Source organism: Talpa europaea, assembly GCF_964194135.1.
Source record: "Talpa europaea genome assembly, chromosome: 9".
NCBI lineage: Eukaryota > Metazoa > Chordata > Mammalia > Eulipotyphla > Talpidae > Talpa > Talpa europaea.
In genome coordinates, this window is record NC_140076.1 from 50718359 (window position 1) to 50746174 (window position 27816).

Below are 27816 nucleotides of genomic sequence, written 5' to 3' on the forward strand. Positions count from 1 at the left end.
TTATCAAGTGAATACTTGTTTTCCTCGAATTTTTTCTGAATAAGTTGTGTTTTCAGAAGATATTACCTCTGCTTTCACAGGAAAATCATAAAATGACTGTTGTAAAATCATTTGAAGGGATTATTTTCTGAAGGATTTCTTTTTAACCTTTTCTAAATTAGTTTGATGAAATTGCATAACAGCAGACCAACCTCTTAATAAAATTTCAAGTGTATGATGCAGTATTGTTAACTGTGGGAACGTGGTACAGAAAATCTCTAAAAATTTCTCTCTTGTATTATTGAAATTTTATATCTATTGAATAGCAACTCCCCATTTCTCCCTCACTCTAGTCTTTTAATTCTTAAATATCTAAGTTTTCCTATTTTAAAAAAGCCAGGGTTCTGTCTTTATTCTTACTGATTTTTTCTTTTAAAGATTTATTTATTTATGCATATAAGAACTGGGGTACAGACCAGAGGTGTGGGGGGTGAGAGGATTCATCAGAGACAGAGTGGGGAACAGAACAGGCAGACTGACTGAAATACGCTGCTGAGGGGAGAAGTGGGTGAGACAGGAGAGGTCTCCTGCGCCTTGTGGGTTGCTCTCTGGCCTGTGGGGATCGAACTCATGCTGCAGAGGCTGCAGATAGCTTCAGAGTGCTGTGCTTAACCCCTTGTGCCACTAGGGAGGGCCCTATTCTTACTGATTTTTTTCTTCTTTGTATGTGAACTGTCAGATTCTCATTTGTAAGTGGCTTGTTTATTATTTCATCAGTTCTCCTGTAATTTCCCATGCTTTATTTTGTAAATCTCTGAATCTTTTAATTAAATGCAATTTTTACTTGCATTGTTTAGTTTCTAGGTTTATAATAAAAATGAAAGGAAAAACCATAGTCCCATGTTTCATACCTCCCTTTTCACTCTTCCTGCTATGCCAAGCAATTTCATTCAATATTTTTAACTGGTTTTTCTTTAACTTACTTTTTATATTTCCAAATGACATCCTTATTCACAATTAGCTATTATCTACACATTGGCATTGTGAAAGATGCATGTTTAATTCTCTTATAAATGCTACCTAGTATCCGTACTACATATCTACATAGCTCCTCCACTTTTCTTCCAATATAATCATATCGTTATTTGGGAGTTAATTAATATTTAATGTTTAAATTATTATTACTATGAAAATATTACTCATAGATGAGTCACACAGTATATTAGGAATATGTTTACTTTCTTTTTATTATTTTTTAATTTTTTTTATCATTGTTCATTTTTATACAATATTTGCTTCCCCTCACCCCCTCAGGTATAGTCCCCATGGAGTTTTCTTCACCAATGCACCCGTGCACCATCACCTCAGTCCCCTGTGCTCCTCCCTCCCTTCCTCTCCTTCCTCCCCTGCATATGTCTCTGACTTATAATTGTCTATTTTTGCTTTGTCATGTTTTGTACTGTTACTATTTTTTACACTGAAGTCTTTTTTGGTTCCCCTATATTCCTGCTATAAGTGAAACCATCCAATATTTTTCTTTTTCCTTCTGGCTTATTATGCTGGACATAATTCCTTCTAGTCAATCCACATTGCTGCGAATGGCATGAGTTTATTTTTTTGATTGCTGAGTAATAATCCATTGTCTGTGTGTGTGTGTGCGTGTGTGTGTGTATACCACATTTTCTTGAGCCAGTTATCTATTTTGGGGCATTTGGGGTGTTCCAGGTTTTACCTATTGTAAATAGTGCTGCAATAAGCATCGGTGTGCAGGTAGACAGCTTTCCATAGTGGTTGGACCAGTTTGCACTCCTGCCAGCAATATTGGAGAGTTCCTTTTTCACCACATCCTCGCCAACATTTGTTGTTGCTTGTTTTTTTGATATGTGCCATTCTTACTGTTGTAAGGTGGTATCTCAGTGTGGTTTTGATTTTCATTTCCCTGATTATAAAGGATGTTGAACATTTTTTCATATGCCTATTGGCCATTTGCATTTTCTCTTTGGAGAAATGTCTTTTAAGTTCTTCTGCCCATTTCTTGATGGGATTCTTCATTTTGTTTTTGTTGAGTTGTGTGAGTTTTTTGTATATCTTTGTGATCACTCCATTATCAGTTGACTGGAGTGCAAAGATTTTTTTCCCAATTGGTGGTATGGCTCTGTTTTAATGTCTTTTTTGAGAGCTTGTTTGGAGGTTCTAGCAGGGGAGCGCAGCTACTCGTATACCCTCGACCGAAGACCTGTCCGTCTCTATTCAGGGAAGGCCGTCCTCTTCGACCGAGTGCGCAGCTTCGGGAGGGACGCACATGGAGCGGTGAGGGAGGAAGGGGACACCCGCCTAGCCAGCCAGATCAGCCGAATCAACCCTGGCGATCAATGGGGTGACAGATGTCGCAGCCAGATCGCCCTCACATCCTTAATGTCTTTTTTGTTGTACAGAAGCTTTTCAGTTTGATGTAATCCCACGTGTTTATTTTTTCCTTGACCTTCTTTGCTTTGGGTGATGAGTCTTTAAAGATGTTATTGCGACGTGTGTCTTATAGTTTTTTACCTATATTTTTTTCTATGTATTTTATGGTTTCAAGTCTTATGTCCAGTTCTTTTATCCACTTTGAGTTGAGTTTTGTGCATGGTGAGAGGTAGTATTCTAGTTTCATTTTTTGCATGTGGTGGTCCTATTTTTCTCAACACCATTTATTGAACAAACTTTCTTTGCTCCATTGAATATTCTTTGCTCCTTTGTCAAAGATTAGTTGACCATAAATCTGTGGGTTTATTTCTGAATTTTCTATTTGGTTTCACTGATCCATGTGTCTGTTCTTGTTCCAGTATCATGCCATTTTGATTATTATGGCTTTGTAGCACAGTTTGAAATCTGGGAGTGTGATGCCTCCATTCCCTTCTTTTTTTTTTTTTTTTTTTCAGGAGAGCTTTGGCTATTCAGGGTTTTTGGTTGCTCCATATGAATTTCATCAATATTTGTTCTATTTCTTTGAAGAATGTCATTGAAATTTTTATTGGAATAGCATTGTATCTGTAAATTGCTTTTGGTAGGATGGCCCTTTTGATAATGTCAATTCTTCCACTCCATGAGCAGGGGATGTCTTTCCATATTTTTGTATCTTCTATTTCTTTTCACAGTGTTTGATAATTTTCTATGTATAGGTTCTTCACCTCTTTTTTTAGGCTTATTCCCAAGTATTTGATTTATTTTTTTTGTTTCAATCATAAAAGTGATGATTTTCTTGATTTCTTCTTCTTCAGATTGATTGTATTTAGGAAGGCTACTGACTTTTGTATGTTGATTTTGTATCCTGCCACTTTACTAAACTGGTTGATTATTTTGAGTAGTTTTTCTGTGGAGTTTTTAGGGTTCTCTATGTATATTATCATATCGTAAGCAAATAGTGATAGTTTTACTTGTATGTCTTTCTCTTGTCTTATTGCCCTCACTAAGACCTCCAGTATTTTATTGATGAGCAGTGGTGAGAGAGGACATCCTTGTCTTATTCCTGATCTTAAAGAAAAGGCCTCCAGCTTTTTGCCACTGAGAATAGTATCAGCAATGCGTTTGTTGTATATGGCTTTTAACATGTTAAGTTCCTTTTATCCTGAGAATTTCAAGGGCCTTTCTCATAAATGGATGTTGGACTTTGTTGAATGCTTTCTTAGCATCTATTGATATGATAATTTGGTTTTTATTTTTCTTTTTGTTGATGTGTTGGATTACACTGATCAATTTTTGTATGTTGAACCATCCCTGTGCCCTTGGGATGAATCCAACTTGATTATCCCTTTAATTTACTGTTAGATTCTGTTGGCAAGGTTTTCTTTAGGATTTTTTTTTTAAGATTTATTTATTTATTTATACAAGCACTGGGTACAGTCAGAAGCGCGGGAGGGTGAGAGGATTCACCAGAGCCAGAGCGGGGAGCAGGGCAGGCAGAAGGACTGAAGACACTGCTGAGGAGAGCAGCAGGCAGCAGGAGAGGTCTGTGCGCCATGTGGGACCCTCACCTGGCCACCAGGGATGGAACCGGCGCTGCACAGGACACGGGCAGCTTCGCAACCCAGTGTTCAACCGCTGCGCCACTGGGGAGGCCCTTCTTTAGGATTTTTGCATCAGTGTTCATTATGGAGATTGGTCTGTAATTTTCTTTTTTTGTGTGTTGTTTTTGTATGGTTTTGGTATTAGTGTAATGTTGGCTTTGTAGAACGTATATGGTAGTATTCCTTTTTTTCCGATTTTTTGAAAGAGTTTGTATAGAATAAGCACTAATTCACTGCTGAATGTTTGGTAGAATTCATTTGTGAATCCATCTGGACCTGGGCTTTTGTTTTTGGGGAGTACTTTAATTACAGCCTCAATTTCACTGCTTGTAATTGGTCTGTTTAGGTGTTCTGTTTCTTCTTTGTCCAGCTTTGGATAATTATATCATTCCAGTAATTTGTCCAGCTCATCTAGATTGTTGAATTTTTTTGCATATAGTGTTCATAGTAATCTCTGATTATTCTTTTGATTTCTGCTGAGTTTGTTGTGATTTCTCCTCTTTCATATATAATCCTATTTATATGTGTTTTTTCCCATTTTTTTTCTTTGTGAGCCTGGCTAAAGGTTTGGTCTATTTTGTTTATTTTTGCAAAGAACCAACTTTTGGTTTCATTGATCTTTTGGATTGTTTTTTTAAATTTCTAATTCATTTATTTCTGCTTTGATTTTTATTATTTCCTTTCTTCTACTGGCTCTAGGGTTATATTTGTTGTTCTTTTTCTATCTATTTGAGATATGAGAGTAGGTTGTTACTTTGCATTTGTTCTTGTTTCTTGATGTGAGCCTGTATTGCTATATATTTTCCTCTTATTACTGCTTTTGCTGCATCCCATACATTCAGGAAAGTTGTGTCCTCCTTGTTGTTCAACTCAAAGTATATTTTAATTTCTTCTTTAATCTCCTCATTAGCCAGTGGTCTTCCAGTAGTATGGATTTCAATCTCCATGAAGTAGGAGGGTTCCTTGTTTTATTTTCATGATTTATTTCTAGTTTGATGCCTGTATGATTGAGAAGATATTTGGAATGATTTTGATCTTCATGTATCTGTTGATGTTTGTCTTGTGGCCCAGAATGTGATCAATTCTGGAGAATCAATGATCCATGCATGCTTGAGAAAAATGTGTACTCAGATTTTTTTCGGTGGAGTGCCCTATAGATGTCTGTTAAGTTCTATGTCTTTATTTTGGGCTCTAGTGTCTTTGTTAATTTTTGTCTCATTGATCTGTCTATTGGTGAGAGTGGGGTGTTGAAGTCTCCCACTGTATATGTATTTTTTTAAATGTCTGTTTTCAGAGCTTATAATTGTCTAATATATTTTGGTGCTCCTTCATTTGGTGAGTATAAGCTGATGAGTGTTATTTTTTCCTGGTATGTTGTCCCCTTGATCCTAGTGTACTGTCCGTCTTTGTCTCTTTTTACCTTTTTAATTTGAAGTCTATTTCGTCTGATATAAGTATAGTTGTTGCTACCTTCTTTTTGGTCCATTTGCTTGTAGGATTGTTTTCCAACCTTTTACTTTCAGTCTATGTTTATCTTTGTGATTAAATGGGTTTCCTGGAAACAGAAGGTTGGATTTTGTTTTTTAATCCAGCATGCTACTCTGTGTCTTTTCATTGTTGAGTTTAATCCATTTACATTTAGAGTTAATATTGATATGTTGGCATCTGTATATGCCATTTTGTTTGTCTTTTTATTTTATTTTATTCCTTGCTTTATTCTATTCTTCTTGTTCATTCCTCTGTTGGTTTTGGCTTTAGGATTTCTTGTAGAATTTTTTGGAGTGGGGGTTTAGTTGTAATGAATTTCTGGAGTTTCTGTTTGGCTGAGAAGGTCCATATTTTTTCTTCATAGAGGAAGGAGAGCTTTGCAGGGTAAAGTATTCTTGGTTGGCTTTGGCTACCTTGAAGTTTTCTGCATATGTTACTCCATTCTCTGCTTGCCCATAGATTTTCTTCAGAGAAGTCTGAAGTTAACTTGATTGCTTTTCTCTTATAAGTTATCTGTTTCTTCCCCCTTGCCAGTTTCATTATTTTTTCCTTGTCGTGGACTCTTGCAAGCTTTACTATTATGTGTCTTGCTGTAGTTTTCTTTTCATCGTGGTAATTGGAAGTTCTTACTTGTATGTCTGTATTTGTCGCCTTTTTCATGCTTGGGAAGTTTTCTTCAATTATCTCCTTGAATAATTTCTCAGTTTACTTCACATAAAGCCAAGAGTTTACATTATGAAATATGTCTGTCTTGATTTTCAGATAGTTGTGTACTCTATATGACATTCTGCAGAGAATTTAACCTCATTTATTTTGTTGCTTAGCTAATACTACCCTACTAAAGACATTCAATAAATAAGATCTCTTCCTTATACAAAATAACAGTTCTCTTTTTTTTTTATAGCTTTTCAGTTCACCTGAGGACTATATTAGATCACCTGACTTCTACCCTTTCTCCACAGACATCTACCTTATAAAACAAATGAATATATCACCACTTAGTTGTTTTAACTCTTTCTTCTTACCCCTCTGATAAGCTTTGCAATATAGAGTATTTTATTATACTTTTATTTTTGTTACTAACATTTAGGTTATTGTTCCATATATATTTTTATTAGCTCTAGGCATTCAAAGTCCAATAGTAAAGAAGGCATATAAAACACTACTTTCATAGAACTACATGTTAATCATAAAGATAATATTAAATGTTTTAGTTGAACTTTGTAAGATTATGAAGTCAAAAAGTCCTACCTATAACTTGTGAACAAGAATAGGTATCTGGGCATCCCCGGTGGTGCAGCAGGTTGAGCACAGTGCTGTGAAGCTGTCCACAACCTCTAGAGTGTGGGTTTGATTCCCGGCTGGCCAGAACGGTGCCCACATGGTGTGGTGGACCTCTCCTTTCTTCCCGCTGCTCCTCTCAGCAGGGTTTTCAGTCTGTCTGCCTGCTCTGCTTCCCGCTCTGTCTGTGGTGAATCCACCCGCGTCTCTGGCCTATGCCCCAGTTCTTGTATAAATAAGTAAATCTTAAAAAAAAAAAAAAAAAGAGGGGCCTCCCTGGTGGCGCAAGGGATTAAGCACCACACTATCAAGCAATCCACAGCCTCTGAAGCATGAGTTTGATCTCCAGCCAGCAGGGAGCAACACACATGGCGCAGCAGACCTCTCCTGACTCTCCCACTGCTCCCCTCAGCAGTGTACTTCGGTCAGTCTGCCTGTTCTGTTCTCCACTCTATCTCTGGTGAATCCTCTCACTCCTCCACATCTCTGGCCTGTACCCCAGCTCTTGCATGCATAAATAAATAAATCTTGAAAAAAATGGAAACTTTAAAAAAAATTAAAATAAATAAATAAAAGAATAGGTATCATCTCATTTATATTATCAAATAAGTCAGTTAGTTGAAATATACTTGATCCTTTTTAAAAAAGATTTTATTTATTTATACAAGAGCTGGGGTATAGGCCAGAGGTGTGGGAGGGTGAGAGGATTCACCAGAGACAGAGTGGGGAATGTAACAGGCAGACCTTTTTTTTAAAAGATTTTATTTATTTATACAAGAACTGGGGTATAGGCTAGAGGCGTGGGAGAGAATTCACCAGTGACAGAGTGGGCAGCAGAACAGGCAGGTGGACCAGAAACACTGCTGATGGGAGCAGCAGGTGAGACAGGAGAGGTCTGCCACACCATGTGGGTATCTTCCTGGTGGCTGGAATCGAACCCGCACTGCAGAGGCTGCGGACAGCTTCACAGTGCTATGCTCAACCCGCTGTGCCACTGGGGAGACGCTATACCTGATCCTTAATTCTGATTATCTTTGTTGTAAATATTAACTACAATTCATGTTTTACTGATTAGTTATCTTACTGTAAATCAATGCTTTTATCTTCTTTAACTTAAGTCACACCTGTTATCATTTCTAGTTTTTATTCTATATTGCCTAAACAAATTCTTTTTTTTGAGGAGGGAATGATATATCACTGCAGGTCAGGTGTTTTATTTTTTTTAATATTTATTTATGCATACAAGAACTGGGGTACAGGCCAGAGGGGCGTTCTTATACTTTAGACAAGTTTCACTGTTGTTTTTTTTTTTTCCTTCTCTCCTAAATTGTTTGCTAGAATGACTGCATTATATACCAGGGTATAAAATATTATTTAGTAGATAACTTCAGATGATCAATTAGAATATACTCATGCATATAAGAATAGATGTTTTTGTTGCCAGATTTAAAATAAAAGCAAATAATAAAAAATATTTCATATCAGTATAGTTCAAAATGTTTTTAAAAATATTTTGTTTCCTTATTAAAAAATGAGAATTCGAAGGTTAAATTCAAGCAGACATGAGTATAACTTGAAGAAGAAAATAGACTTTGAGTTGTATATATTTGGATCTAAGGATAAACAACATGTGTTTCTTATAATCTCTCTTACCAACAACCACATCCAGTTAGGTAGAATGTTGTGATAAATTCTGTTCATTTTACTATGAGTGAAAGCAAGTAAGGTCATCAAGTACATTGACTGCAACACAAAATGGTAGTAGGGGAATTCAGCATCTCACATACAACAATAGATAGATCAACCGGACAGAAAATCAATAAGATAATGATAACCTTAAATGAAGAATTAGTACAGGTGGTCCTGTTAGACATTTATAGGGCACTAGAGGTTCCCCCCACCAAAAAAAAAAAAGCTTCATATATATTCTTGTCAAGTGCACACAGGACATTTTCCAGGGTAGAAACTGTTCTAAACTGATACAACAATGTATTTTTCAAAAAGACTATGATAAATTAAAAAAAAATCAAAATCATATAATGTCTGTTGCTCTTAAACTACGGTAGAATTACCACAACAGAAAGATAACTGGAAAATCCCCAAATACTTTAAAACATGTTTTAATAACACATGGATCAAATAATGAATCTCAGAGAAATTTTAAAATATTTTGAGATAAATGAAAATTAAAAATACCAGTTACCAAATTTACTAAGGTATGGCAAAAACAGTGTTTGAGGTACACTTGTAGCATTAACTGCATAATTTAGAAAGAAGAAAGTTCTAAAATAGTCATTAATGTTTCTAAACTTAAAAATCTTGAAAAGTAAGACAAATTGAAAGTTAGCAGAATAAAAGATATAATAAAATTGTGAGTCGAAGTTAATGAAATTAAAGACAGGAAATCAATAAAGAAATTAAGACAGAAAAATGGGTTTTGTGAAAACAGGGTATAGAGGGTTTCTTGGGCAGTAAAAATACGGTGTATTATAATAAAATGATTGATGCATGTCACTATAAGGTTTGTCTAAACCCAAAGGATGTCTATCTCCAAGAGTGGCTCCTGAGGTAAAATATGGACTGTGATAATATTGTATTAATATAGGTTCATTGGTTGTAACTAATATACTATGATAGTAGTTGTGTATCTAGGAGATTTGTATCATTTAGTGTTCTAAATGTGTTAGGACAGAGGATATATGTGGACACTCTGAGGCTCAATTTTGCTATGAACATATAATTGCTGAAAAAAATAGTTCATTTAAAAAAATATAAAATGGGGCCTCCCTGGTGACACAAGGGGTTAAGACGCAACCTATGAAGCTCGCCGCAGCCACTGCAGCACAAGTTCGAACCCCGGCCAGGGATTTACCCACATGGTGCAGCAGACCTCTCCTGAATCATCTGCTGCTCCCCTTAGCAGTATATTTCAGTCAATCAGCCTGTTCTGTTCCCCATCTGTCTCTGGTGAATCCTCTCTCTCTCTCTCTCACACACACACACACACCCCCCCCACCGCAACTCTGGCCAGTTCTTGTATGTATAAATAAATAAATCTTTTAAAAAAATAAAAAAAAAATATATAAAATAAATAGAACCTCCAAGAATGTGGGATTTTTTTAAATAAATTTTATTTTTATATTCCCCATACAATTGTAACCCCCTTATTTTGACCCCAATCCCTCCCCTCCCCGCACCCCACCCCCCATAGAGTGTCTCTGGTTCATAGTTTTTTGTTGATTTTGATTTTCACTTTCTTATAGTTATTCATTTTCCTGGTCCCTTATTTAAGTTTTCTAGATTCCTGCTATGAGTGAGACCATCCGTATTTTTCTTTTTCTTTCTGGCTTATTTCGCTGAGCATGATCCCTTCCAGCGCCATCCATGTTGCTGCAAATTGCAAGTGTTTATCTTTTTTGAATGCTGAGTAATACTCCATGGTGTATATGTACCAGAATGTGGGATATTACTAAGTGGATGAATATAAGAAAAGTCCTATAATTAGATGTGAGATAGAGGGGACAGAAAAAAATCTTTAAAAATTTCAATGCCTTACTGACAAATGTTGATGAAAAATTCTCATTTTTGTAAGATTCTCAACAAATTACAAGATAAACATAAAAACATCTACATCCAGATACACTATACTTGTAATGTTGAAAAGCACAGATGAAGAGAAAATGTTGCAAGCAGTGGGAGAAAAATAATTTAATATATATGTGAACTCCAATGAGATAGTTATTGACTGCTCATCAGAAAGAATAGAGATCAGAGGAAGTGGGATGACATACTCAAATTACAAAAGAAAATCTATCAATCAAGAATCTTATATCCAGAAAAACTACCTTTATAAATGAAAGTAAAGACACTTTCAGATGATGAAAATTGAGATAACATTACCAGCAGAAGACAATATACTGAAAGCAAGTCACACTAAACAATATTTAAAATCCACAGGAAAAAAATGAGCACTAGTGATACTAGTATTATAAAATAGTATCACTGTATAGTTCTTTTTTTTTAAGATTTATTTATTTATCCATATAAGCACTGTGCATAGTCAGAAGCATGGGAGGGTGAGAGAATTCACCAGAGCCAGAGTGGGGAGCAGAGCAGGCAGAAGGACCAAAGCACACTGCTGAGGGGAGCAGCGGGCACAGTAGGAGAGGTCTGCGCACCATGTGGGACCCTCGCAGGTGGGATCGAACCGGCGCTGCAGAGGCTGCGGGCAGCTTCGCAGCCCAGCGCTCAACCGCTGAGCCACCAGCGGAGGCCCAACCGTATAATTCTTTCTAAAACTAACTTAGCAGTTGGATGAAACATGCTTTGTTGTACCTATAACACAAGAAATAGAATATATTTGGCAATAATACTATAAAGAGATTACTGGAACAATACTATAACTTGGACAAGGAAATTTTGTGTGAAAGTAACTCATATCCACAAAAAGAAAGTATAAAGAATTAGAAATGGTAAGTAGAAAAACTAATAGAACAATCTTTATGACTATGTTTTCTTTATTTTTTCAACTTCTTTTAAATAATATTATGTAGAGTAATATTTTCAATGATACTAGATTTTTAGCATATATAGACCTATGTAACAGTAATAAGAAGTGTGTGGGGAGGGTAACAGCATTACATAAAACTCCTATAGAGGAGTAATTTTGTATTTCACTGGGTTTGTTTGTATAACTCTAAATATTTTGGCAATTTAAAATATATTTGTGATACCACAATAACTATTGAGAAAGCAGCTAAAAATAATTATTTAAAATAATTCAAAATAAAATAAAATATTCAGTGATGCCATAACAAATATTCAGCTAATGTAAAATAGCAAAAATAAGAGTAAAAGAGGGAGGGGAAAGACATGGGATAAAGAAAACTAAAAAACAAAAAGGCAGATTAAATACAAATATGTGAAAATAAATTTAATGGGAATCAGTGAATAATCTGAGGTTATCAGATTGGAATTAAAGCAGTATCCGCTTATATATTTCCTATAGGATACACAGGCTTAATATCCACGCAGTCTAAAATTTTGTTTTGTTTTAGAATAGTCAGGTGTGAGGGATAGTATTATACAGAAATAAGAGCTCAAGAAGGGAATTGTAATTAAAATAAAAGGTTAGGAAAAGCTTGCTATCTCAGATAAAGATAGTAAATGTGTATTGGCTCATTGTCTACTCTGATAAATTGTAGCAGTCTGCCTGGAGTGCTGCTGTTATGTTCTGAGGCAACATCTGGGAGTAAAGAAAGCTCTGGGTAAATTAGAGAAGTCTGCAATTGTCAATGAAATGAGAATTTGTAGAGTCAAAATGAAATTTGAGTGAACTAATAAAATCTAAATTTTAAAACTTCATCCCATGTGCCAAACATTGTTTCACTCAAATTTCAATACTAGTTTATAAGATAGGCACTTTCATTTTTCCTGAATGCTGGAATGTGATGTTTCAGAAATCCAACTGATTTTGTTCTTGGTGTTTTTCTGATACACACTACCCAATAATGGTTCTAGCTATCCAGTGCCTCAAAATTAACAATGTGAGAATCAAAAGTGTTGTTTCAATCAACATAGAACTTGTACAGTTTATGTTGTTAGGGTGGTCCAAATTGAGCTCACAGGTCTGGCACAGAATATTAGATTGGGAAGTTTAGATATTTAAATTAAAATTCTGATGATACAGGGGAAAAGACTTAATCATCATGTTTTTTTTTTTTTTTTTAAGAGAGAGTCTTTTTTTTTTAAGATTTATTTATTGATTTATACAAGCACTGGGTACAGTCAGAAGAATGGGAGGGTGAGAGAATTTACCAGAGCCAGAGTGGGGAACAGACCAGGCAGACTGACGAAAAACACTGCTGAGGGGAGCAGTGGGTGGCAAGAGAGGTCTGCTGCGCCATGTGGGACCCTCACGGGCTGGCTGGGATCGAACTGGCACTGCAGAGGCTGTGGGTAGCTTCTCAGCCCAGCGCTCACCTGCTGCGTCACTGGGGAGGCCCTGAATCATCATGTTTTTTAGAAGGAAAATACCATCATCAAGATACATAGTAATCAGGAACCTCTAAAAAGTTTGATGTTAATATTGAACCAACCTTTGTTGGACAGAAATTCATTATTTTTCACTGTTTATAAACAAACATGGAATTAGTTTGAATAATTTGTTCTAAAATTACCCAGACAAGTAGAACTTCTGGTAGAAGCAGAGCATGTGGAGCTAGAGAAAACTGTATAAAAGGCATACTTTAAAAAGGGAGAAATAATATTCCTTGAAATAATAAAACCCATCACAAAAGCCCACATATTATATACTTGCATTTTTAATAAATGTCCAGAATAGGTAAATCTACAGGCAGAAGGTTGATAGGCCATTGCCTGAGGTTTGAAGGTGGTGGAATTTGAAGGATGGCGAGTGACTCTAATGGTTAAAGCATCTCTTTTGGAGGTGATGAAAATGTTCTAAACCTTGATTATGGTAATAGTTACAGAAGTCTGTGAATATATTAAAAATATTGCATTGTGCACTTTACTGCTTTACTCTTTAATTTTTACTGTATGTTGGAAAAAATCCCATATACACAGTTTTTAAGAACGCTCGATACATCAGCAATGGCAATATTTATCTTAGATGTTGTTGTTACTAACTGTAAGTGAAATAGTTATTTGTAAGCTACCTTGGTAAGTTGATAACCAAGCATAACATTTTAAGTATTTCACTTGTTAAATGTGAAAGATACATATAAATGTGTTTGCTGATATAATGTTTACTATGTTTTTATTTTTGGAATTAGATAGAATTTTGTGATGAACATGTATTGCAATGCTTCCAATGTAGAGTATAGATAAATAGATTTTGGGCAGCATTTCCATATAGAATATCTAACTTTTAGAAATGTGTGAATGGCTTCAAATGGAAAGCTCCATTCTCTGCATCTTTGTAATTTTAATCTTACTGCAATCAATACCATTATAGCTCTGTTATGAGTGAATGGTACATTTTTTTTTTTGTAATTTATTCTTTATTATGATGACTTCATATCTTCAGCCATTTATGCCACAGTATGTGTGTATATGTAATGGGATGGAAGAGAGGAAGAGCTCAGATTCTTTTGTGGTGGTATTTAGAAAATAAATCTCAAAGGAAGAAAATGGTTACAATGTCACCATAATTTCAGTGACATTTATGCATCTTACAAATCAAGAAAAACTTGGTGCATGACAGAAGGTGACGTGACGTCACTACTTTTTCCTTTATATATTACTTCCTTAATCTTTCCTTCCTATTCTTTATTTCACCTGAATTCAAAGATGTCTCAAAGCCTGTTCACCACACAAGTCCATATTCTTGTTTAAGATGTCAAGCAGTTTTACTGAAGAGAGCAACAATTTCAGATCCATTTGTGAATATTCAGATCAGAGCTACACTGATTTTAAATAGTGCTAGACCATTTGTTTCTTCACAGATGGCTCATAAATCTGTATACATTTAGAAGAACCATAGAAACTCTGTTGACCACAAATGGTACTGGTTTCTATGTTTTCTGTGAGTTTCAAAAGTTCCATGAGACCATTGAAATTATGTTGAGATTACCAAAATTGATCATGATACAGGATAGTTGTTTTGTTCTTAAATAGAAAAGTTCATATAAAGCAAGACTATAAGGAGAATTTCATTTTAGCAAACATTTATTTTTCATAGAGTAAACTATATCTGAAAAAAAAATCATTGTATTGTACTTGTGCTGAAAATTCAGTTTATGGGAATTGTGGCTGAAAAAAAAATGAGAAAAATACACCTCAAAATTATTTGGTAGTGTTAATGAAAAGTACACAACGTTGTCATTTTCCTATTTTTATACTTATCATTAACAGACATATAAATGGAAACAAATAGTATTAATTTGATATGATTTTTTTGTCTTTAGTATAAAATATTTTAAAATTACATTGTATTAATGAAAATTTAAAATTAATTTTAAAGATAAGGAATTTCAATATGAAATTTTAGTTTGTATTTGAATATGAAAGCTATCAGCTTCCAAAACAGAATACCGGGCCTCCATGGTGGTGCAATGGGTTAAGATGCAACTTATAAGGCTAGCCACAGCCACTGCAGCATGAGTTCGATCCCTGGCCAGGGATCTGCCCACATGGTGCAGCAGACCTCTCCTGACTCGCCTACTGCTCCCCTCAGCAGTGTATTTTATTTGATTTTTTTTAAAGATTTATTTATGTTTGTTTATTTATTTATACAAGCACTGGGTACAGTCAGAAACGTGGGAGGGTGAGAGAATTCATCAGAGCCGGAGCAGGAAGCAGAACAGGCAGACTGAGGAAAGAAATACACTGCTGAGGGGAGCAACACCATGTTGGACCCTCGCCTGCTGGCAGGGATCAAACCAGCGCTGCAGAGGCTGTAGACAGCCTCGCAGCGCGGTGCTCAACCGCCTGCACCAACAGGGGAGGCTTTTGCCTGGGTTTCTATAATAGTCTTTAAACCTGTTTCCTTCCTTATACTCTTCTCGTCCATGTTAACATTCATTCCCTTCTTGGCAAATAACATGCTACACCCCCCTCCCCACTAAAATGGCTTCAGACCTCAGAATAAAATCTAAACCTTGTTTTCTGTGGTTTATAATAACCCATGTTGTTATAAACCCTGGCACTTGCTTTGCCTATCTGACCACATTCCATACCTCCTCTTGCTCACTGGGTTCCAGCAAAAATAGCTTTCTCTCTGTACACATATCAAGCTAAATGAGTTCCTGCCTAGTTCCCTTACAGTAGTTTCTCATTTCTCCTGAAATGCTTTCCCCCAAGTTTTCCCCAGTGCTTATTCCTTCTCATCTTTCATCTCTGAAATTAAATAGAATTTCCTTTTAAAAATTTTTCTTGTCTACCCTAATGGGTACTAGACTCACTGTGACTAGTTACTAGACTCACTGTTTTTTTACCCTGACTGATTTCCATCAGTGAATTATTCCTGTTTGATATTTTCTAGTTTATGTATTTGTTATCTTTCTTCTTCACGGGCATAGCACGACCATAAAACTTGGGATAATATTTTTCATCGTGCCTCATCTCTCTGGTCTACAGAAGTACTTTATCTATAAAAGAATGTTTTGTACTTACATTCACATATTCTATATTTGCTATCTGATACATTTTCATTAAATAGAAATTGCTATTATCATAGATATTATAAAAACCAAGCAATTCTTCTTAAGCAATTAAAAGGAAAAAGTTTAGAGAAAAAAATAAGAACTGAAGGAAGTTTTAACAAGTAACTTCATGGTTGTGATTCCTGAATTTCAATTGAATTTGAAAGTTACTGAAATATGAATGGGTAGATACTAGGATGGATGGATGCATTAATAGATAAATAAATCAAAATAATTTTAGGAAGCTAGAAGCTATTTAGTTTTTTATTGAGACCGTATGTAGTTTTAAATAGACATCATTGGAAGAAATTGGATAAATGCTCATAGAATCTTAGACATAGTATGTATACTATCCAAAACGAAATTAAAGTAGAAAAATCATTAACACATCAGGATGAATTACAATTGAAATGAAATTAAAATTAATAATTCGAAGTGAGAAGAGGAGAAAAATGAATTTGAATTTGACCACAAATAGCTATTAAAAATCCTAAATACCTATTTTATAGTTGACTGACTATAGTCTAAGAAGTTAATGCGAATCTTCTGACAATTCTGTTTGTTGATTCTGTCTAGAAGCTTGTATTATTGGGGCTTATAAAATTTTGTCCTATAGAAGCTGATAATCTAAGAACTGTTAAAGGGACTTAATTAAATAATAGTTAAGATCTAGCTCTTCTAGGGGCCTCCCCGGTGGCGCAGCGGTTGAGCGCTGGGTTGCGAGGCTGCCCGCGGCCTCCGCGACGCAGGTTCGATCCCCGGCTGCTCCCCGGCCACCGGAGGAGGGTCCCACATGGCGCGCAGACCTCTCCTGCCGCCCGCTGCTCCCCTCAGCAGTGTGCTTCGGTCCTTCTGCCTGCTCTGCTCCCCGCTCTGCCTCCGGTGAATTCTCTCACCCTCCCACGCTTCTGACTGTACCCAGTGCATGTATAAACAAACAAACAAACAAACAAATGAATAAATAAAACATGCCTCTATTTAAAAAAAAAAAAATCTTAAAAAAAAAAAAAAAAGATCTAGCTCTTCTAATTGCTGAAATGAAACTTGGCAATATCTTTTGGTTTCTGCATATTTCAGCCAAAGAAAAATACAAAAGAAAGGGTGAAAACAGACCAGAAGAAGTGTATCTCTTGTCATTATTTGTTTCGCAAACATTGTTAAATGTATAGTGGAAGAGGGGGTGCATTTTGTGTGTTAAGTTTAACTGCTTTTTCTTTAAATTGTAATTTGATGTGGTAAGAATACTTAACATGAGATCTCCCCTCTTTAAAAATGTGCAATTCAATATTGTTGGCTATAGATGTAATGTTACACACAGATCTCTTACTAAGTTGATTTTATATGTAATATATCATATACATGTAAAATATCTCCCCAATTTCCCCTCCCACTGCCCTTGGCAACCACATTCCTCTTTTTGAGTCTATAAATTTGACTTTTTTTTTAGTTATTTCATATAAATCTAATCATGCAGTATTCATCTTTTTGTGACTAGCTTATTTCACTTAGCATAATGTCCTCAAAGCTCATTTATGTTATCCCATAATGCAGAAGTTGTTTCTTTTTCAAAACTGAAAATATCACATTATATGTATATACCACATTTTCTTTGTCCATCTGTTTATGGACATTTAAGTTGTTTCTGATCCTTAACTGGTGTGAACAGGGATGGAATGAATGCAGTAGCACTAATATCTCTTCTGTGTTCATTTCTTTTTCAAAAATACTCAAAAATAGGTTTCCTGGATCATATAGTAGTTCTACTTTGTATTTTGATAGCAGCTATTTCATTGCTACCAACAACGTTCAAGGTTCCAATTTCTCCATAGCCTTACCTAAAATTTTTGTTTTATTGATAATAGTCATCCTGACAAGTGTAAGCTCATTATCTCATTGTAGCTTTGAACATTTCTTTGTTGATTAGTGACAGTGACCATTTTGTTTTTCATCAATCTGTGGTTCATTTGTGTTTCTTTGGAAAAACATCTATTCAAATCTTTAGTACAGCTTTTAATTGGAATTTTCATTTATTTATTAGTATTAAGTTATAGAATACCTAATATATTCTGAAAGAGTTTTTAAATTCTTTTTTTTTTAAGATTTTATTTATTTATGCAAGAACTAGGGTATAGGCCAGATGCGTGGGAGGGTGAGAGGATTCACCAGAGACAGAGCGGGGAACAGAACAGGCAGACTGACGAAATACACTGCTGAGGGGAGCAGCGGGCGAGACAGGAGAGGTCTGCTGCACCATGTGGGACCTTTGTCAGCTGGGATCCAACCAGCGCTATAGAGGCTGTGAACAGCTTCACAGCGTGGCACTCAACCACCTCCACCACCAGGGGAGGCCCAAGTTTTTAAATTCAGATAGAGAGTTTTAAAATATTTTATCTCATTTTGTAGGTTGCCCATTTTTTTTCTTATTGTTTCCTTTGTTGTGAAGAAACTTTTTAGTTTGATGTATCATACTCATCTATTTTTACTTTTTTTGGTTATGCTTTTTAAAAATTATTTTTATTGATACGAAATTGCTTTTAGCACTGCACATGATTTGGAGGTATAGTTTCACACCTTTTCAAATATATGTCATCACACAACATCACCACCGAAGCATCCATAATCTTCCACAGTAATTCTTTGGGTACCCTCCCTCCTTTGCTCCCCAACACCCATCTCCCCATCTGGTAACTTCAAATCTTCAATTAGATGTCTTGGGTTTGTTTGAGCTTAGTTTTGTCTGTTCTTGTTTTGTTTCTCTATATTCTACCTATGAGGTGGAGTCATTTGGTATTTGTCTTTCTCCTTTTGAATTATTTCACTTAGCTAATTCCCTCCAATTCTACCATACTGTTGCAAATGGCAAGATTTCCTCTTTTTATTTCAATAGCTAAGTAGTATTCCATTGCAAATGCCATATCTTCTTAATCCACTCATGTCATTGGATGCTTAGGTTGTTTCCATAATTTGGCTATTATAAATTGTGCTGCAATGAACCTAGGAGTGCATATGTGCCTTTGAATTAGTGTTTTTGTATTCTTTCAGTAGAATTGATGCCTGTGTTTTTAATATATGCATAAAATCAATGCCGAAACCAGAAACGTTTCCCCTATATTTAAGAAGTTTTACCATTTCTGGGCTTCATTTGAATTTATAATTCATTTTTAGCTGATTTTGTGTGTATACTGTGATATAAGTTCTGATTTCATTCTTTTGCATATGAAAATACAGTTTCCCCAGGACCATTTGTTGAGGACACTTTATTTCCCTTTTCTGTATTTTTGGCACAGTTGTCAAAGATCATTTGGCTATATATGCTTGGGTTTATTTGTTTATCTTATTATTATTATTATTATTATTTATTTTTTATTTTATTTGTTTATTTCTCTATTCTATTCCATTGGTATATAAGAATTAAACCAAGCCAGTAACAAACCCTAGAAATCTGACTGTGGAATCAAGGCTACAAGAGAAGCATGAGGAAACACAGTGGGAAAGGAGGTATCGTGGTCTCTGGTGGACTATGAGTGTTTGGTGGTCAAGTATGCTGTGAGGACATGTATCTGAGGAGGTGTGATCCTATGTCTGAATCACATACAGTTTTTTTTTTTTAAAGATGTATTTATTTATGCATACAAGAGCTGGGGTACAGGCCAAAGGTGCGGGGGTGGTGAGAGGATTCACCAGAGACAGAGCAGGGAACAGAACAGGCAGACTGAAACACACTGCTGAGGGGAGCAGCAGGCGTGACAGGAGAGGTCTGCTGTTCTATGTGAGTTGCTTCCTGGCCGGCCGGGGATAGAACTCGTGCTGCAGAGGCTGCAGATTGCTTCATAGTACTGTGCTTATCTCCTTGTGCCTCCAGGGGGGCCCTCACCTACAGTGTTTTAAACCAATGTTATCCCATTGAAAAGTAAATGTTTCAGTAATAATTTTCCAAAATCACTATTAAATCACAAATTGAAAAAGGTCAATTAGGGAAACTATTTGTTAATAAATGAAATAACAGACTCTTGTCTACTTTATTAAAACAGCTTTCAAAATAATTTAGGCAAAATAAACCATTCTTAGCACTTGTATAATGTATTACATTTGCTGTGTGACATAGGTCAAAAGGATTCTGACAGTGAAATTGAGGATGAAGAATTTGATGCTGGTTTTACGATATCAGTGTTCAAACTACCCATATATACATTTGATTCAGTGAAATATGCTGCAGTATTGAAAGAGAAAGAACAAAGAACTTTTCGCCCATATGACCAGGCATTTACTACCACTCATCAAAAGCCAGTGATTGAAAAAAAAGACACTCTGTTGGATAAAAACATGAGAAGACTATTTTTAACTACAAAAATTCCTGGCATAAAACTCCAACCACTTACTGATGTTGACAAATATTACTCAGGAAAAAAAAAGCAGGAACTCCATCAAAAAAAGGTAGCAGCCGTAGCCATGGCACAGGCAGCCCAAGAAAGAGTTAGCCTAACTGTTCAAGAAACTTTAAATAAGAAGAAATATGCTGCACAGAAACTAATTAGAAAAGATAAAGAAATACTTCAGAATGGTTTACAACAACTTTGGCAGGACAGATTCATCTACCTCGAAAAAGTGAGACAGAGAAGAGCTGCGTTTCTAGAAGAAAAAAATCGAAAGACTGAAGACCGTTTATTAATTCAAAACTTAAATAATGAGCGCATTCATTTGCTGAAAGGAATGAATAAAATTGACAGATGGAAGAAGAATGAGAAAGTCTTAAAAGAGAAAAGCAAGATTGTTAAGCAAAAATGGGAAGCAGAAAAATATCAAAGGAATTTAAATAAACAAATAAACAATGTCAGGTAGGTACAAATTTTGACATAATAGAAACTGTCAAGTCAATTACATGTGAATACTGCATACTAAATATTGAGATTTAATAGGGAGGACTTTATAACATGATATATTCTACTTTGTAAATAGGAATAACAAAAAACAAACTATGTCCTAAATATTACCAAGGATTAGATGCTAAGACAACTCTTATCTTTTCTCATCCCCCATCATCATCCAATAAAACCTGCTTCATGATGGATGGTTGTTCTTATAACAAATGGCATCATCATTAGTCTCTTGACCAGTGCTAAAATCCTGAGTCTTTTATAACTCAGTCTCCATTGTTACCAACCTCTAATATGCTTCCCTATTCATTTTAATTTATAAGCGTCTCAGATTGTCCCTTCCTTTTCACTCCAACTCTCCTATTCTAATTCATACTGTCATAATCACTCTAAAAATTCATGTTGTCCTTACAACTGAGAGCTGCATCTCCAACCCTTCTTCTACTCATACTTGTTCTCTAATCTAGAACTTTAACTGTTTCAAAACTTAAATAAAACAATGCCTTGTAGTTTTCCAAAGAATCAGATCTCTTCTGTGCATTGTATTTCAGTCATCATGCTGTTTTCCAGTTTGTCTTACTTCATCTTATTTATCCTTTTGCTATAGTCTCCTTTCTCTTCTAACAGTACTCTTTGCTACATATTAAATTATTCACCACTTTCTACCCAATTTTGTACATTTTATCCCTATGACATTGCTGATATTATACACTTTTTCCTCAAATATACACTTCACAAAAGTGCTACAAGTCCATAATGTTGTGTACAGATTATTATACAGCACAAGTGTCTATGTTATTGGTCATATTAGAGTGTTTTCAAGTGCCCAAATTGGGAGGACAGTGCCTATATGTGGAGGAAAAGGTATTCTTCTCTCCAGGAAGACATATCACTAGTGACTGAAACTTGGCTAAGTGGACTGTATATATTTCACCCCTATAGCCTCCATCATGCAGTACATGAACTGTACAAACAATGAAATAGCACATTCATTTTTCATCTCTCCTCAACTGCTCTTCCAGTTTAAATTAATCCCTTTCATTTGCTGCTGCTCCCATAGAACTTTATTTAAATCTCAATTCTGGCAGTTATCACAAATATCAACAAATATCAACTTCCCTTGTAAAGTCCTTTATAAGATAATGTGGTCTATCTTTTCCATTTCAGTCCCAGTATAGTAGACAACTAACTCACTTAAATTTTAGTTGACAACATTTATTCAATAATTATTTATTGATGAAAATAGGTTAATAAAATACCATGTATACTAAATACCATGTATACTAAAATCTAGTTGGGACATAAGTCGTCAGGCAGCTTACATATGGAGAATTTTCATGGTTGTAAATTCTAAAGTAAAATGAGGCCGATCAGGGAAATAAAGGGAGGGGGAGACTTCACATGTCAAAGAGGAGATCATCTGATCCTTTTACTCTGAAAATAAGAAAGATGAGTTTCTCAGATAGGGAGTACATGGTCACTGATAAAAATCACACTTGGATGATGATGCCCTAACTAGATTTTTCTAGATCATGTAAATGGGCAACAGTGTTGGCTGCTTTGATCAGGAAAATGAAAAATGACCTAGACAAGGGCAGAGCTTCTCTCCTGCCTCTAAGGACTTGGCCACTTTTAACTTCGAATAATCCTTAAGTAATGGTAACAGAGTTTCTAAGACCTGCAGGTCTCAATGGACCTTTAGTTCTCCATATCAAGGTGACACATTGGAAGAAGCCTACTATGAGAATATTGAGAAAATTCTATCTAGGATTTTGGGGAGATCAACCCCACAATAACATATCACACCTGTGAACATGCTACCTTACATGGCAAAAGAGATTTCACACATGTAACTAATTAGTTGACTTTAAAATAGGGATATTATGCTGTGTTATCTAGGTGGGCCCTAAGTGTCACTAGTGTTTAAATGTGAGGTAGAAGCAAAAGTCAGACAAAAATCAAAGTGTGAAAGGATTTCATATAACATTGCTGACTTGACAATGGAGCAGGCCATGTGAAAAGAATGAGAAAAAAGTGAACTCTGCCAAGTGTCAGCAAACTTCGGGAAAAAATCCTCAAGATATGGATAGAAACGACAGCTCAGACTGTCACCTTGATTTTAGTCTCATGAGAACCTAAGCAGAAAAATCCACGTGAGCCAACCTCTGTCTGGACTTCTGACCCACAGTATCTGTGAGATAACACATGAATATTGCTGAAAGTCAGTACATCTATGGTCTAAATTTTGTTCTTTTTTTTCCTATGATGGCTTTGTTAATCCAGAATATTTGCATTTCTGTGACATTTTAAAAATAAAAAAAAATTCAAAATATTTTAAAATATTATATATATTTAAAACAAATTTAAATGTTAATTCTGTCTAAGAGTCTCTTGGCATAGTAACTGAGATCACTATGAATTGAATCTATAGATAAATTTAGAGATAATTAACATCTTAATAATATCTTTCAATCCATGTACATGGTATTATTCCATTAATTTAGATCTCCTTTAATTTTTTTCAGAAATATTTTATCATTTTAAGTCATAGAGCTTGCATTTTTTGTTAAGCTCATGTTTATAAATTTTATGTTTTTTGATAGTATTAGAAATGGAATTGCTATTTTAATTTCATTTTCTAATTATTTGATCCTGGCATATATAAATAAAACATTATGATTTTTAGTCTTCAATTGTTTTAAGTAATTATTTTCATTTTGCACAGCTCATGATTATCTGTAGGAGAGTAATTTTGATACATTTCTTAGACTTTATTAGTAACCTTAATTACATTTGCAAAGTCCCTTTTGCCATTACTTCTATTCTGCTACATGTCCAGACATGAGTACTCTCTTGAGCTCCTGAATCCATAACATTTGTAGTGCATTTTCACTGAGTGATTATTAAATGCCAGACATTCCACTAAGGACTTTAAATATATTAGTTCATTTAGATCTTCCATTCTTATGGGTGAAGAAAATGATGCAGACATAGTTTAAATATGGGATCCAAACCCAAGCAGAACGACTTCATTACCTGAACTCTTAACTATAAACCATTGCTTCTCTATATTTAGCTTTCTGATTTCATCACATAGATAACCAGACTCTTTATTTTTTTTTTTTTTTTATAGAGGCATGCTTTATTTATTTGTTTGCTGGTTTGTTTGTTTGTTTTGTTTATACATGCACTGGGTACAGTCAGAAGTGCGGGAGGGTGAGAGAATTCACCAGAGCCAGAGCGGGGAGCAGAGCAGGCAGAAGGACCGAAGTACACTGCTGAGGGGAGCAGCGGGCGGCAGGAGAGGTCTGCACGCCATGTGGGACCCTCCTCTGGTGGCCGGGGAGCAGCCGGGGATCGAACCGGCGCCGCAGAGGCCGCGCGCAGTTTTGCAACCCAGCGCTCAACCGCTGCGCCACCGGGGAGGCCCGATAACCAGACTCTTTAAACTCAGTGTTAACAAAATTGAGCACCAGTCTTTCTGTCCATCTGACTACTCTTCCTACATTTCTTATCTTCATGAATGCCACTGTTATCTCACAGTAAAAGGAATATTCAATGCAGACACTCACCCAAGAATTTTATTTTTTTAAGTTTTTTTTAAAGATTTATTTATTTATGCATACAAGATCTGGGGTATAGGCCAGAAGTGTGGGGGGTAAGAAGATTCACCCGAGACAGAGTGGGGAACAGAACAGGCAGACTGACTGAAATACACTGCTGAGGGGAGCAGCAGGCGAGTAAGGAGAGGTCTGCTGTGCCATGTGGGTAGCTCCCTGGCTGGGTGCTGCAGTGGCTGTGACTAGCTTCATAGGTTGCATCTTAACCCCTTGTGTCACCAGGGAGGCCCCAACCCAAGAATTTCAAATGTGTTGACTCACTATGAGTTGGATTATCCTTTTTTAAAGATTGAAAAATGAGGTAGAGAAAAACAATTTATCCAAAATCATATTGCCAGTAAATTTCACACTTCCTACACTTAGGCCTTTCTTCTACTCCCTATGTCCAGATTTTGAGTACACCCATGTAAAATAAAGACGTCTTAATTTGTTTTTCCAGATTTTTCTGTTCCACCTTCTTACAGAAGTGCATGACCTATACGATTAGAGCGTTGTCACTTGCCAAGCTGTGCTGACCTTTCTAACTATTTTTTAGCTACTCATGCTATATAAACAAATGTGCACAAAGAAAATGCTCTTCTCTCCCTGCCTGGAAAATATACATCTTTTAAGACTAAGTTCAAGGATTAATTCAACTCTGAAAACTTTCTTGTTTTCCTTCACTCTGTTCTTCAAGATATGCCTTTCAGTTTTTGTCATGCTTGGCTTTGTCCTGTTACATACTTTCTTCATTGCGAACTAAAATATTTCATTTATATATTCATATGCTTTATTTCTCACTACTTTCTATAAGCTTCTCAGTTATGTCATATTTATATTTATGTTTCCATTATATAAGGATACTGACAAGCATTATAACATATTATCAATACTAATGAATGAATGAGGATGAATGAATAATTCTCTTCAAGCTTTTCCTAGGTTTGACAGTGTAACCTGTTTCGCTTCCCTCTGTCTTAGTTACAAACTGTATTAGTCAGCTAGAGTTGCCTTTAAAAAAAAAAAATCACCAGGGTCTTGGTAGTTTAAACAATAGAAACTTATTTTGTCACAGTTCTTGAAGATGGAAATCCAGGTTGAAGATATTGGCAGGTTTGGTTTCTTCCAAGGCCTTTCTTCATCCTTGCAGATGACTGCCTTTTTGCTGGGTCCTCATATAACCCTTGTTCTGTGCATATGCATCCTTGGCACCTCTTCCTTGTCTTATGAGGATACTACTTATAATTGGACTAGGGTCCATCCATATGGCCTCATTTAAACTTAATTACCTCTCAAATTCCTATCTCTAAATGTCCCTTTCTAAGATACTGAAGGTTAGGTTAGGGTTTAAATAGATGAATCTGTGGGAGACACAGTTCTGTCCATAGCAGAGTCCTAAAAGAAGTTTGGATTTAGTGAAATGTAAGTAAAAGTTCTACAAATCATGATATTATATGCTTTAGATGTATATTTGGAAATGTGAGCCTTTGAAATAAAAGGCAGGGTTTGTGAAAACTCTGTTACAGCCAATAGAAATCTTAAAAATATCAGCCCAATATTATCATTTTGAATGATATAACAAAATACTATGCAATACTGAAGTTTTGTGTTTTAGTAATTTTGTATATGTCTGTTTTAGAGATATGTAGTTATTATTAACAGTCTGATTGCTACTTTTTAGTTATTTAAAGTATTTCATTCTATGACCTTTCTTTGTTCCTGTTAGGATTAGAGAAATACGTAAAAGACACCTTGAAGAAAAATTTGTTGCTGATATGTTTGTTTTCCAAAAAAATTGTGAAAGATTACAAGATATTAAAACAAAAGTTGCAATTATGAAAATGAATAAAATTCCCAATGTATTTACATCAGATCATATCCAATGATCATTTTGAAGAATGGCCACTTTTAGTTGAAAGACTTTAATGCTGTAAAAGAAGAAATATCCTGTCGCCATACAGATTTTTATGTAAATCTAAAATATATAAAGAATAGTTAAAATGTTTTTTTCTTGTTGATTATTATTTAACTTAAATCAAGTTAACTCAGTACCCCCAAATGTTTTTCTATATACCTAGATGACCAAGTAACAACAATTAAAACTAGATGACTGAATTCAGGAAATGTTGCAAAACCATTGCTTATATTCTGTTTTATAACCTGTCTTAGTTTAGCAACTAAATTTTATTTTCAGGTTCTCTGGCAACTTTACCATAGTAATTTCTAACCCAACTCCTGACTTTTATTAAGACATTTTATATTCTAATTAGTTTTATACTCTAACTAGTTTCATTTCCTGTTTTCATAGATTTAACTGTATTTCCTATTTATTTTGCTAAAACAATTTCTAAATTTTAAAATAATGCTTTCACCGTTTCATCAGTGATTCATGCTCTTATAAAAATTCAGGAAGTATAAAATATAAAAGGGAAATTAAACATTTCTATTAACTTCCTTAGAGATTTTAAGATATTTATATATTTACTTCAGATGTGTTTGTATTATTTTTTATTTTATTTTATTTATTTGCATATATGTATGGACAGAGAAGAGAGACATACAATATTGAGAAATATAATAATGAAATTGTGATCATAAAATATATAGAAATGGTATGTATTAATTTCAGGCCTATTATATTTCCTGGTATAGAATTTGAAAAACAATATAAACATATACAGAACTTGTAAAACAAGTCAATTTCAATAATATTTGCATATATTTAGAGAGAGAAATGTCTTGCTATTATTATGATCTTGCTAATTTGATAGTTAATGCCCTTCAAAATTTCAATTTTATACAGTTAAATTATAGATGCAAGTTTTGAAGTATTTCTTTTTAAAATTCCCTATTTTTATTAGTCTAAGATAAATTTACAAAAATTCAGTCTTTTGCAATAGCAGCTATTCAGTTGTACTGCCATATGAGACTAATAAAAATTGCTGGTTTTAATTTTTCTAATTTTCTTAAAATAGTTAAAATACGAAATTTATGGGGAAAAAACACATAAAGCAGCACAATGTGTCCAATAAACTAATCTGTTAATAAAAGTAAGTGTGTAGCAGTGGGGTCAAAAGTCTCTGTGTGGTTACAGTATTTGTCAGCTACCTGTGTCCTGTGTAAGGTTTGATAGACACTATGAAAGAGTAGAAGGATTTTTTTTGTGAGATATATTTGAATATAATCCCTTCATCATCTAATCATTACATACATTGTATTGATATGCATGTTTGTTGTTTCCTCTGAGACCCCATTCCGTATTTTGAATATTTACTTCTTTTTTTTTTTTTTTTTTTTTTTTGTGGGACCCTCGCGGGCGGCCAGGGACTAACCGGCACTGCAGAGGCTGCAGGCAGCCTTGCAGCCCAGCGCTCAACCGCTGTGC

At 35.1% G+C, this 27816-nt stretch overlaps 1 protein-coding gene across 1 annotated transcript in view; it reads left to right on the plus strand.

Annotated features, from left to right (window-relative positions):
• LRRIQ3 (leucine rich repeats and IQ motif containing 3) overlaps positions 1 to 26317 on the plus strand; it is a gene marked incomplete at both ends in the record, with an annotated part of 72733 nt that extends 46416 nt beyond the window's left edge. Inside the window, 3 exons of the mRNA XM_084242347.1 lie at positions 2170 to 2289; positions 20027 to 20793; positions 26158 to 26317. Coding sequence (XP_084098473.1) covers positions 2170 to 2289; positions 20027 to 20793; positions 26158 to 26317 — 1047 coding nt within the window. The remainder of the gene's footprint in view (positions 1 to 2169; positions 2290 to 20026; positions 20794 to 26157) is intronic.
• Between the last annotated feature and the right edge of the window lie 1499 nt (positions 26318 to 27816).